At 43.7% G+C, this 14,242-nt stretch overlaps 1 protein-coding gene across 1 annotated transcript in view; it reads left to right on the top strand.

Annotated features, from left to right (window-relative positions):
* Positions 1 to 12,542, top strand: part of fbxo34 (F-box protein 34) — an 88,405-nt gene extending 75,863 nt beyond the window's left edge. Inside the window, exon 4 of the mRNA XM_072489698.1 lies at positions 7,293 to 12,542. Coding sequence (XP_072345799.1) covers positions 7,303 to 9,513 — 2,211 coding nt within the window. The 5' untranslated portion in view covers positions 7,293 to 7,302 and the 3' untranslated portion in view covers positions 9,514 to 12,542. The remainder of the gene's footprint in view (positions 1 to 7,292) is intronic.
* The last annotated feature ends 1,700 nt before the right edge of the window (positions 12,543 to 14,242 follow it).

The following is a 14,242-nucleotide window of genomic DNA, read 5'->3' as shown; positions in this document are numbered from 1 at the left end:
TCTCTTACCAGCTCCTCCTCCCACTTGCGCTTCAGCTCCTTTGTCTGCTTCTCCTCTGACCCCATAAGTTCCTTGTAAATGTCCAAGACGCTCCCTTCTCCTACCCACCCTCTGGAATCTACCCTGTCCTGAATCCCCCTTAGCGGTGGGAGCAGGCAGGTGGACACCTGTTTACGTAGGAAGACCTGCACCTGCAGATACCTGAGTTTGTTTCCCCTCGCCAACCCGAACTTCTGCTCCAGCGCCCTCATACTCTGAAAGCTCCCCTCTATAAACATATCTCCCTGCTCTCCGCCATATCTGGAACACCCCGTCCATACATCCCGCGGCAAACTGGTGATTATTACAGTTTGGGGACCAGACCGATGCTTCCTCTGCTCCGACATGTCTCCTCCATTGCCCCCAGACTCTCAGGGCTGCCACCACCATGGGGCTGGTGGAGTACCGTGCCGGTGGGAACAGCAGAGGTGCAGTTACCAACGCCCCCAGACTGGTGCCCTTGCATGAAGCTGCCTCCCTATGCTCCCATGCCGACCCCTCCCCCACCACCCACTTCCTGATCATGGCTATATTCGCCACCCAGTAATAGTTACTAAAGTTTGGCAGCGCCAGCTCGCCCTCTCCCCGACTCCGCTCAAGCATACCTTCCGTACCCGCGGAGTCTTGCCCGCCCAAGCAAAGCCAGAGATCACTTTGTAGACCCGTTTAAAAAACGACCGCGGACTAAAGATGGGGAGACATTGAAACACGAACAGGAATCTCGGGAGGACCGTCACCTTCACCGTCTGCCCCCTCCCAGCTAATGACAATGGGAGCGCGCCCCATCTCCGAAAATCGTCCTTCATTTGGCCTACTAGCTGGGCCAGATTTAATTTATGCAGCCGGTCCCATTCCCGCGCCACTTGAATGCCTAGGTACCTAAAGCTTCCCCCTACTAATCTAAATGGCAGCTCCCCCAATCGCCCCTCCTGTCCCCTCGCCTGGACCGCAAACATCTCACTTTTAACCATATTTATCTTATACCCTGAAAACCAGCCAAATTCCCCTAGAATCCTCATGACTTCTTCCATCCCCTCCAATGGGTCCGATATATACAGGAGCAGGTTGTCTGCGCAGAGCGAGACTCTGTGGCCCCCCCCCCCCGCCCCTTGAGGCTCTCCGAGCAATTGCAAACGGCTCGATAGCTAGCGCCAACAACAGTGGGGAGAGGGGGCATCCCTGTCCCGTCCCCCAGTGCAGTCTAAAATAGTCCGGTGTTGTCCTATTCATCCGCACACTTGCCACAGGATCCTGATACAGCAACCTGACCCAGTCAGTAAAGCCCTGCCCAAATCCGAACCGTCCCAGTACCTCCCACAGATAATCCCATTCTACCCGATCAAAAGCCTTTTCTGCATCCATTGCGATCACTACCTCCACCTCCCTACCTTCCGGGGGCATCATGATCGCATTTAACAACCGTCTTGCATTGGCCACCAACTGCCTACCTTAACAAACCTCGTCTGGTCCTCCCCAATAACGTCCGGAACACAATCTTCCATCCTGGAGGACAAACTTTTGGCCAATAGTTTGGCATCCATATTCAAAAGGGATATCGGCCTGTAGGACCCACACAGCTCCGGGTTCTTGTCCTGCTTCAGAATCAGCGAAATCATTGCCTGTGACGTCATCGGAGGCATCCCCCCTCTTTCCCTTGCCTCATTAAACATACTCATCAACACCGCACCCAATATCCCAGAGAACGTTTTATAAAACTCCACTGGGTACCCATCCGGCCCCGGGGCTTTACCCGCCTGCATGGCCTTCAGACCCTCCACTATCTCTTCCAACCCGATCAAGGCCCCCCCAGTCATTCTACCAGCTCCCCGTCCACCTTTGGGAAATTCAGCCCCCCCCCCCAAGAAGTGTCTCATCCCCTCTGGCCTTGGGGGTTCCGACCAATACAGCCTTCTGTAGAAATGCCTAAACGCCTTATTCATCCCTGCTGAGTCTACAACCAGGTTCCCATCTCCGTCATTTACTTTCTCTATCTCCCTGGCTGCTTCCCTCTATCTTAGCTGCTGTGCAAGCATTCTGCTGGCCTCCTCTCCATACTCCTAAATCTCCCCCCTCGCCTTTCTCAGCTGCTCCACCACCCTGCCTGTGGTTAACAAGACGAACTCCGCCTGTAGCCTCTGCCGTCCCCTTAAAAGCCCTGCCACTGGGTCTCCGCATACCTCCTATCGATCTGTAGTATCTCCTTTACCAGTCGGTCCGTCTCTGCCCTGTCCACCTTCTCCCTATGGGCCCGTATCGAGATCAGATCCCCTCTGACCACCGCTTACCTCCTATCGATCTGTAGTATCTCCTTTGCCAGTCGGTCCGTCTCTACCCTGTCCACCTTCTCCCTATGGGCCCGTATCGCGATCAGCTCCCCTCTGGCCACCGCCTTCAGTGCTTCCCAGACCGTCGCTGCTGAAATTTCCCCCGTGTCGTTGACCTGCAGGTTGTTCTGAATATATTTCCTCAGCCGCTCGCACACTCCTTCATCAGCCAAAAGTGCCACAGATAACCTCCAGTGCGGGTGCTGGTTACTGACTTTACTAACCTGCAGGTTAACCCAGTGCGGAGCATGGTCTGAGGTGGTGATCGCCGAGTATCCCGTGTCCACCACCCTTTCCGGTAAGGCCCTGCTCAAAATGAACAAATCGATCTGGGAGTATATTTTATGCACGTGTGAGTAGAGGGAGAACGCCTTCACCCTCGGCTGCCCAAATCTCCATGGATCCACTCCACCCCCCCCCCCCCACACACACACAATCTGCTCCATGAACCCTTTTAGTTCCTTTGCCATTGCTGGCACCCTGCCTGTTTTCGAGCTTGACCGGTCCAAGCCAGGGTCAATAACTGTTGAAGTCCCCTCCCATGACCAACCTTTGGGTGCGAGTCCAGGTCCGGTATCTTCCCCAGCATCCAATTTGGTGCATACACATTTACTAATACCACCTGCACCCCCTCCAGTTTCCCACTGACCATAATGTACCGACCTCCCACATCCGAAACTATTCTACCGGCCTCAAACACCACCCGCTTATTGATCAGGATCGCAACCCCTCTCGTCTTTGAATCCAGTCCCGAGTGAAAGACCTGACTGACCCAGCCTTTCCTCAATCTAATCTGGTCAGTTACTCTAAGGTGCATCTTACCACATCCGCCTTCAGTGCCCTAAGATGCGTGAACACACGTGCCCTCTTGACTGGCCCATTTAACCCTTGAACATACCAGGTGATCATCCTAGTTCGGGATTCCTTCGCCGATCAGCTATCCCCTTTTTTGGGCCCGCCTCCAGCCCATGCTCCGCGCCTCCACCGGCCTGCCCCCAAGTGGCCTCCGCCCCCAACCTCCTCTCTGTCCCTTAGCCCAAGTCCCCCCTTGTCAGCAGAGCATCACCCCCCCCCCCCCCCCCCCCCCCCCAAGTAACAACACTCTGTAACCCAACCCGAACATATGCACACCCACAACTGCGTTTCCGTGAGCTAGCCCGCCCAGCTAGCTTGGTGGCCCCCATCCCTTGCTCCAGATAGTCTCCCACCTATCGTTCCCCCCGTCCCATGCAAACATAATCCAACGTCAAACAATCCCCACACAATTGCCCGGCAGAAAAACACAAAATCTAAACAAGCACACCTCCATCCCCCAACAGTGCAAATGAAAACCGTAACTCACTCAGCTCTGCCACTGGTCCCAAATCAATACAGAAGGCATTACAAACAACTTCCACAAAACAAGAAACTTTTTTTAAAGAACAGCGAAACAAAAAGGAAAAAAAGGACATGAATGTTGCAGCAAAGTTCAAAAGTTCTCAGTCCACCACCTGTCCTTTCCTTTTCACGAAGTCTAGCACGTCCTCAGGTGACTCAAAATAAAAGTGCTGTTCCTCGTATGTGACCCAGAGACAGGCCGGATACAACAGTCCGAACTTCAGCTTTTTCTTAAAAAGGATCGACCTAATCCGGTTGAAGCCTGCTCTTCTCCTGGCCACCTTCACACTCCGGCCTTGGTAGCCCACAGGATACTATTGTCCCGCTTACAGCTCCGTGTCTGCTTGGCCCACTAGAATGCGCTCCTTACCCAAGTACCTATGGAATCTCACTACCATTGCCCTGGGGGGTGGGGGGTCCTCCCGTTCGCGGCTTCCGCGCGAGTGCTCTGTGAGCCTTGTCCACCTCCCAAGGGTCGGGAGAATGCCCCATCCCCCAGCAGCTTCTCAAACATATCTGCGATGCATGCCCCAGCATCCGCTCCTCCGGGAGCCCAACGATTCTCAAGTTCTGCAGGCGGGACCTATTCTCTAGGTCTTCCACCTTCTCCAGGAGCTTCTTCTGCTGGTCTATCAGCATCCCCACCTCCAACTCCACCGCAGTTTGATGCCCCTCCGGGAGCATTAACCTTGATATCTCCCATTTTATTTTGGGGATTTGTGATTTGCATACGGAAAGCTGAGGGCTTAATTATCTCTAATCTTGAGATTTCCATGTCCTTTTCTGCCATTATCCCTTTTTGTATCGTAAAAATATACGACAATCTACTATTCATTGTCACTAAGTATACACATTTACTGTCCTTCACTGTTTTTTTAGCCTCTACTGTGGTTTCTGTATTCTTCTCAATATACCCTATACTGGTCTTTCTTGCTTCAATCTTTACTAATCTATCCCCAATAAAACCTTTAAATGTCCTTCCCATATAAATTTAAATAATCCCAACTGCTCCATTTAACCCTCTTTAGTAAGGGGTTGGGCATAATTTTGATTGAAGTGAAATCCACCTCTCCTGTTTCCTAGAGATATTCCCAAGACAGAAATCTCCTTCTATACACTATCCTTCAAGCAACATAGTTCACGTGCCTTAACTATTTTTCTGCATTCATGCAGCAGCTGGAACTGGATACAATCTGAGATTATTGTCTTGGAAGTCTTGAACCTCTGTCTAGTCCAGCTCTTGAAAATGGCCTTGTAGTTTCCAGTGTGAACCCTATGGCCTATAGGTATGCCTCATACTCCTGCATCTGGGAGATAACGTACCACGAGACTCCCAGTCACCATTACAGAAAACAGGCTCTCTTAATTATTGAGAGCTTCGTGAAAGCTATCTCACTACTGGTGACCATGAAACCATCCTGGATTGTCATAAAATCCACCTGGCTCACTAATGTCCGTTAGGAAAGGAAATCTGCTGTCCTTGTGTAGTCTGACAATATGCTTGACAGTTAACTGCCCTCTGAAATGGCCTAGCAAGTCACTCAGTTCAACAGCATTTAGGGGTGGGCTACAAATGCCAATGATGGCCACATCGTGTGATTTAGATAACATCCTCCTTCCTGCAGCTTTAACAAAAGGTCATCTGGACTCGCAACATTAGCTCTTTTCCCTCCCTCCAGCTGCTGCCAGACCTGCTGAGATTTTCCAGCATTTTCTCTTTGGTTTCAGATTCCAGCATCCACAGTAATTTGCTTTTAGCCTTTGTTATGTATATAGCACACATGATGTCCATGTGGCTGTGATATCTTCCTATTCTGGTCCCATCTAAATCTTACTGATTTACATCTTATCAGGGAGTCTGAGCTCTCTTTCAGCACCAATCACCTCAAAGAATCAGAACGCTCGCCATCTCAAGTTCAATTCTTCCTGTTGACTCTCTGGAATGGTGTTTTTATATGCTTGTTGGAATTTAATACATCATTTTCCCAGCGCCAGTCAGCATTGTTGTGCAATCACCGATTAACATTTAACTCCTTGAGTTTGGTCTAGCATCCAGGAACCACTTATACATTTCTACAGCTGTAACTACCAGCTAGAAAATGTAAATCCTGGGTAATGCATGTTTTAAGAAATGTACTTATTTTAGTTTTGTCACTGAACTCCCTTGAGAACTAAAAAACTGCTTTGCCAAGTCTCACGAGCTGCCAATACACCAAATATGGTGCCTTATGTCTGCCGAGAGGCTGGTCCATGTGGGGATGAAGAAAGATATTTTTTGGTCTCCTTCCAGGATCATACGAGAATTTGGGGTTGGGGGTGTGCTGTTCAAATTGAGAGAGGAATGTTTCAGGGGAAAATATGGCGAAGTTCACATAAAAGGTGTTATGATGTATTGTCTTGCTATTTGACCTACTATCAGTAGAATGCTGTCCTCTTGGGGGATGGTTGGCTCCAGACTTGGGGAAAGATGCAGCATGCCACTGTTTACTCAACCAGACGGTAGCCAATGAACTCCGTATGCTTTGAAGGGTTGAGGTGGGTCTGTTGCAGAAATATCACATTGATTTTCTTCTTGAGTGAAGACAAGATTTTCTTTCTGACTGTGCAAGCTGTTGACATTTCGCGAATAAGTGTGGTTTTAAACAGTAAAGAAGTTGGCTTGCTGTTTAAAAATAAATGGTTGCCCATTTTAGACCGAGATCAGGGGAAAGTTCTCTGTGGGTTGAGAGTCTTTGGAATTCTCTTCCCCAAAAGGTGGTTGAGACAGTCTTTTAATATCTTTAAGGCAGAAGTAGATAGGTTCTGGATAAGCAAGTGGGTAAAAGGTTAAAGAGGGTAGGCAGGAATATTCTGAGTTCTCCCTCTGTGTACCCAGATAGTTGCCGGAGTGTGGCGACTAGGGGATTTTCACAGTAACGTAATTGCAATGTTAAAGTAAGCCTACTTGTGACACTAATAAAGATGATGATTATTATTATATGGAGTCAAGGTTAGATTAGCCATGATCTTATTGAATGGCGAAGCAGGATCGAGTGGCCTACTCCTGCATTCAGTTCATACGTACATCGGACTGTAGTTATGCCCGGTGGTGTTGAATGTTAAGGGTGATGACCACTGAGTAAAGTATGCAGAGGTTAGTTGTAGAGCAGCGTAGAAGCGTACAGCACAGAAGGAGGCACCAGGGGATATTTTCCCTGTAAGTTGTGCAGCCACTGAAACATTCTCATGCAGGTAGTTATAAGTCAGCCACTTTTACCACACATGTGCAGCTCCGCAAAAATATTTAAAGACATCACACACTTCAATAAATTACCTGTGCACTCCAAAATAAAATTCAGGGGTAAGTTGCCCACGGGCTCTGATTTCCCAATATTTTCACAAATTAGCATTATATGTTAAAATGTTATATACCTTCCAACCCATCAAGACTAGCTTAAACACATTTTGGTAAGTACTGAACATAGTTCATCATAACATCTCTTTGTGTTTCTATAAATAGAAATGAGACTTTTTTTTAACCTGTACTGTGACCATTTCCATCTTTGTTTGCAGGTTGGTCATTATGCACCTTAAGCCATACCCAAAGCTTCAAAAGAAAGATGCATCTCTTGAATCAAGACAAGAGGCACTCGGGGAGCTTTGCTCCAGCCAGCATACTGTAAGAGTTGAAAGATGCCAATCCACTTATAATAATCAGTCATGCTGTAAATCCATTACAGTTAGTACAGTGGCATCTCACATCAGCTTGTGGTGTCCAAGACCTTTTGGTTTCATTTCTCAAAATAAAATGTGCAATATGAGGAATCCAGCGGATAATCATGCCTTTAAAGGAAGAAAGAAACATGTGTCTGAAAATATTCTGCCTCCTTCGATTCATCAGGAAGAAGGGGAGGCACCACTGGATATCTGGGCAGTCATAAAACCTGGTAACACAAAGGAGAAAATAGCCTTCTTTGCAGCACATCAGTGCAATAACAGGACTGGTTCCATGAAAATAAAAAGCAGCTGGGATACTGAGGTCACAACGGCTAAACGCAGAAGGAAATCTGCTGATCTAGAGAAAGTAAAAATTCAACCAATGAGAATAAAAGATAATGTGAAGGATGTTGACAGAAGATGTTTACATGCTGACCCCCCAACAACCAGTAATAGTGAGGAGAATTCATCTGTAAATAATGAGAAACAAAATGGTGATGGACTGTGTCACAGTAGCTCCCTGTCTGTGGCAGAAATGGTGGCTTTTCTAGAACAAAGGGCAAATTCTCTGCTCCCAGATTGTAGCAAAACATTTATAAATGCCAGTGCTAACATACCAGGAAATGTGCATTCAAAGGGAGGGCCTCCATCACCAGAAGCTATTTCTGCTATCGGACCCGAGTTTTGTTTCAGCCACAAAAAGTCCACTGAAAATAATAAACTACAGGGTGAGTATGTCCGAGTTATAGAAGTTATAGCAAAGCTTGAATCAGAGTGCTTGAAGAATCAGCATGATCGAAATGGAGAGAGTTTGTCCAGGAATAATAGTTTTCGGAGAGGGGTGGGGAGGGTTTTGCTGACTAGTCCTCACCAATCAGAGCAAAGCACCAAGAGTGCAGAGGGCATTACATCATCCATGGGGGTATCCAAACCAGCTGATAATATTGGGGATAACAAACAATACAGCCATATAAGCACAAGCTGTACTAAACCATGCACTGAATCACAGGAGGATGCTACACATGTTCCATCTCAAGCTATTAACCTTTCAGGTGTTGTTTTGGATCTCTCTAACAAAGAGTCTTCATTAACCTGCAAAGAAACAACATCATTGCCAAACAGTACCAGAGAAGTTTTCAGCAGTGATGTTGGGATGCTGGTGGAGTCCTGTATTACCCCATCCCTATGTTGGGAAACAGACAATAAGTTTGTATCAAACTTTACTTTACCAGGGAATGGTAAGCATGAGTATGCAAATGACTTTACTGTTGCTGAAGAGCTGGTGTCTTGTATGGTGGATGGGAATCTGGTTAGTAGAGTGAATGGAGCAACAGAATGTACATCTAGTCGGGAAGATTCTAATCCTTGTGAGGAACCACTTCCTGGAGAATTATTTTTCACACTTGAACAGTCCCATATGGAAAACTTGGATTCAAATGAAAATACTACTGAGGAACTCCAGGATGTTGCACAATGCAAGGATGACATTGCGACTGTTAAAAGCAAAACATTTGACAGAAGTTGCTTAGAAGCAAATCAGGGCAATTCTCTTCTATCTTTCAAAACTACATGTCCTTCATTAACTGAGCTCTTCCCTCTAAGAAGACAAGTATCTCATGAATTCCTAGAAACCCGTTTCAAAATCCAACAGCTTCTTGAGCCTCGACAGTACATGGCCTTTTTGCCGCACCACATTATGGTGAAGATGTTCATGTTCCTCCCTACCAAAACCCTGGCAGCTCTGAAATGCACATGCCATTATTTCAAGTTCATTATAGAAAACTATGACATTCGAGCAACAGATTCACGCTGGGTTTGTGACCCACGATACAAAGATGATCCATGCAAGCAGTGCAAAAAGCATTACTCAAAAGGGGATGTGTCACAATGTCGATGGCACACAAAACCCTATTACAAAATTTTACCCTATGGACGGTCATACTGGATGTGCTGTTGGCAGGCAGAAAAAGATTCACTGGGCTGTAAAATTGGGCTTCATGATAATAACTGGGTGCAGTCTTGTAATAACATCCAACAAATGTGTGAAAAAGCAAAGAAGAATGGAGAAGGAATGTAACTTGTTTAGAAGAAAATGGTGGATTTGGTTTCACCTGACTAGACATTTAAGAAAAGTCCTGTTGGATGGTCTGCTTCCTGTAGAAATTGGAATATTTTGTCAGTCCTGCACTGTTTACATTGTACAGTATGATCATATTGGCTTATATGAATCTGCATGTACAGAATTGCAGCAGCTGTTAACTGTGCGAAAAGTGCAGTTATTTGCTCTATCATGTGTTTGATCAATGATAGTATTGTACTGTTAATGTAGCTGGCACAGCAACAAACCACTACAATGCAGCTATGTCAATGTTGCAGTTAGTCTGTTTTAAATTTTGGTCTTTCTTTGAATAGTTTGTATATTCTACCTAAAATTACATTTAAGTGAAAATGCAAAACATTGGCGTGGGAATGAACTCAAAACACATCTTAACAAAATTGGTCATCTAAGACATAGTTAGAATTATGATAGTCAAGTGTTGCTATATAATGTTGGGGCAAATACATGCCAAATGTTATATTGACATTGCAAAATTACAGGTTATGCAAAATGTAAAATGGCTTGAATTTGTTTGTTAGTAATATTGTTTGTATCTTCAATTCTTAATTTCCATATCAGTGCTTTCAATTGATGAGTTGCAGTGATTTGGGGGAGCCTTTTTTCTGGTCTTAAAAGGAAATTAAGTGGAAATCAGTTTTCTTTGCTCTGTTTTTGCAAATCTCATTCAAATGTTCACTAAGTGCTTTCAACAAGTAAAAATACTTTGCACAGTGCAAAATATGATTTTTTTTTTCCTACTTGATTTAGAGTCGTCATTTGTACATCTTTTGGTTTCTCCAAGCACTTCTGTACATATTTTGCTAGTCAATAAATGAACACATCTCTTTTAAACTAAGTTATGCTTAGAACTGTTGATGCTGCAAGTTGAGTTGTATAAACTCTTGTATAAAGTAGTCATTTTAGTGAGGTAGGTGTTTTAATAAGATTAACCAGTCATTGTGTTGAAATAATATGTAACTCAACTTTATCTCAAAAACGAAATTCACTTGTTCTGATCCAACTGATATAAGTTTATCATATTTAAAATCTTGTTTATTGACGAGCAATAAAAATCTATTTTTAAACAAAGCTTTCTACAAAAAAAAAAGCCATAAATTTCATCTTGGCATTATAAAGTAGCTTGGGAGGAAAATATAAACCTCATCCTCAAAGAATAGTAAGAACAGTCACGTTTAAATCTAAGCAACATATTGAATTGCCATGATTTAATAATAACTACTTCAGCTGCAACACCAGAGTAATATCTCTACACCCCTGTGGTTTAATATTTTGAGTTCCAGTTGAAAGCTCTATTCCAGCCAGCTTGACTTTAAAACAATTCATTTTTAATTTTCCACCTCCTTCCTCTTCTCAAAAAAAAAAATGGAAGTAGCAATATAAAACCACCCTCTCATCTCTTCGGCACAGTGTATATCAGGGGTGGACATTTTTACATGTGTCGGTGAATGTGTGTACATGTATATTTTTAAATATCTGGCATCCTAGGTTTCCCTTTCAAAGAAGTAATGAACAAAATCCATCTCAATTCCTGTCCCAATGTGAATAGTTTATTTTCTCAGCTCTGGAAATAAATTTTATTTTTAATATTGTACTTTTCTCTTAACTACACAATGGAAAATGTTCAACATTGCAAAACAGTGGTGAGCTTGAGACCAGGACAGGGAACGCTGGAAACATTCCGCAGGTTAGGCAGCATTTGTGGAGAGTGAAAGGTCATCAACCTGAAAAATTAACTCTTCCTTTCTCCCAGGGATGCTGCCTGGCTTGTTGAGTGTTCACAGCACTTTTTGTTCTTTTTTTTCAGATTTCCAGCATCTGCAATATGTTGTTTAAAGCTAAAATATTGTGCCTAGTTACTCCATAACAAGAATGCTGCCTGTTTTCCAAAGTCACTGTCTGTAACATTCCCAAAACTAGGTTGCAATACTGATGGTGTTTTTTTCTCTAAATAAATCTTTTAAAGCACTTTTACTGCCTTTGCCAGCTTGGGATAAAAGATTTGATTGCATATTTATGCATGTGTTCCCGTTTGCAGTCAGAGCTAGAATTTCATTTTTGCATTGGTGCTGTCCTGTAAACATGTGCATTACTTTGAATTTTATAAATGTAGCAAAGTGTCCCCATCAAATGCAATAAGTCTGACACACCAGCATGTTTTTTTAATTTAGTTTTTGAATACCAACGCACTTAACATTATCAGATGGTGCCTAAAAATGTTTGCCTGTTTGCTATTGACTCCTCAATTCTGCATAACCTGTAAGCCTTCACTTCAGAATGTATTTTGCCCCAACCAACTTTTTTGCTGCTTGCACCAAAACTTTCACTTGCGTGCTCGATGTTGCAAGCATCTCTCTTTACATTTCAGCAGTCAAGGTACACAATTGTACAGCTGCTGTTTCGGTGTGTCACGTACATTAACTTGCAATTTTCTATAAGCTTTAAACAAGTTGTAATATGAATAAAATGGGACATTAATAAAAAAAAGTACTGGTTGTAAATGTTTGGTACCTAATGTAGAAATTCATTTATATCCCCATTTCTGGATTAGAACTTTTAAAGTAACCTTTCTTTACTGTAAACGTTAATCAATATTATGTTGGAAGCTGTATCAGACTCCAAATATTCCAGTTGTTAATAAAGCCAAATTTGGGTTGATTACAATTTAATCAACTTTTCACCATAGAAATGACTTGATTTTGTTTTTTGGCGATAATTTTTGTACCAGTAGTATAGAAGCCTCATTGTTCAGAATTAGCTCTTGCGTAATAATTATGAGCCACCTGTCGCATGTTTTATCATCCTTCTATCTGTTGTGTGTGTATCTGTTGTATAAGTTACATTGTTTATGTTACCTTTTTGTTTTTTAAGGTGAAAATGTTCTCTGAATTATATGTGAAGTACTTAATGACGGCTGAGTGGCTCACAATGTTGAGTTGGTGGATAACTGCACCACTTAATGTGGTATTAAATCATATGGACCAGTAAAATCCCTGACCTGTGCTCTTAATTCTGTGCTGTGTGTAACTGAAGGGCACTGGAGTTGGCTTTGAATTTATATGGTGGAGTGGGGTGGCAGGGGAAGATGCATGCATTTAGCTGTTAAGTAAAAATTGTCCTATGGTAAAATAGTCAGTGTTAAATGGGAGAACGACTGGTATGTTCCACTGGTTGTGGAACAGTGTCCCAATATGATATGGTCCCTTTTGGGAAGGGTGAGCAAATTACCCATTGTGCAATGGATTTATTTACTGGGCAATTACTACTGCCAACTGGATACACCCAAAAACATTTTCCTGCAAACTTCTACATACATACCCTTTAGTGACTAATTAGATTTGATATTTTTATCCTCATGCATATCTTCTCAGTTAAATGATTCTTGCCATTAGTCTGATCATAGAATCATAAAATTTACAGTGCAGAAGGAGGCCATTCGGCCCATCGAGTCTGCACCAGCCCTTACAAAGAGCACCCTACTCAAGCCCACGTATCTACCCTATCCCAATAACCCCCACTTAATCTTTTTGGACACCAAGGGCAATTTAGCATGGCAAATCCACCTAACCCGCACATCTTTGGACTGGGAGGAAACCGGAGCACCCGGAGGAAACTCACGCAGACACGGGGAGAACGTGCAGACTCTGCACAGACAGTGACCCAGCCGGGAATCAAACCTGGGACTCTGGAGCTGTGAAGCAACTGTGCTAACCACTATGCTACCATGCTGCCCTGTTACAACCTCTATCCCCCAATATTCAATAAAAACTGCAGTTGTGTATTGAAAAGTAACTGCATTAAATCTGGGATTCCACTGCATAATCTTTATTGATCTCTATTGTTCGAGGTGAAAATATTCACACAAAGGCCTGAGTATAAGTAAAAAAGCAGTTTATTATGTCAGAATTCTGGGAGAGAAGGCCTGAGACTCCACAGCCTATTGACAGCACCTTTTCTCACACGAGCTAAGGCTCACACGGGTTAATACACAGATTCAAGGGGCGGATCAATCAACTATATTTGCATCACACTTTATTACATGCAGTCAATCAATTTTCTTAGCATCCCAGTTATCACATATAGGGTTAAAGTGGGTGTTGTCTTACCCGCCCCTAACTTCATACAGAAGTTATTCAAAACTAACACAAGGATATGTCCTGTCTACAGCTGTGGACCTTGAGCTTTATCAAGGATACATTGCATGTCTTGTTCTGTGAAGCTGTTATCAACGGCTGTTGGGATACCCCCCTATACATACCCAGGGTTGGTTCTCATGAGACAGTTTACAGAGAATGTGGCTTGTTCAGCCATTTTGTATCTTTAATATCACAGAATAGCTAACAGCCATTTTGTGTCTTTTCTGATATTAACAGCATTGTGTATACACTATCTATTTCTACAAATTACCTCTTCTAAACAGGCATCTAAGCCAATGAGTACCTTTTGTCTCATCAGAACTATTCAAAAGTGATATAGGAGCACAAATATAGTTACAGGGTCACCTATAATTTATAGTCCAGTATCAGAAAATGCCCTTCAACATTCCCTTCTTTTGGACTTGGAAGAAGTTTACTGAATCTCAGATGACCACAATGATTTATTATGAGGGCAGCATGGTGCGTTTAATATGGCTTTTGGGGCATGTAACCTCCCAGATGTTCCGTGCATACACCATGCATGTGATTCAAAG

This window comes from Scyliorhinus torazame, chromosome 2 (assembly GCF_047496885.1).
Source record: "Scyliorhinus torazame isolate Kashiwa2021f chromosome 2, sScyTor2.1, whole genome shotgun sequence".
In the NCBI taxonomy this organism is placed as follows: domain Eukaryota; kingdom Metazoa; phylum Chordata; class Chondrichthyes; order Carcharhiniformes; family Scyliorhinidae; genus Scyliorhinus; species Scyliorhinus torazame.
This window is presented reverse-complemented; position numbering and strand designations above follow the sequence as displayed.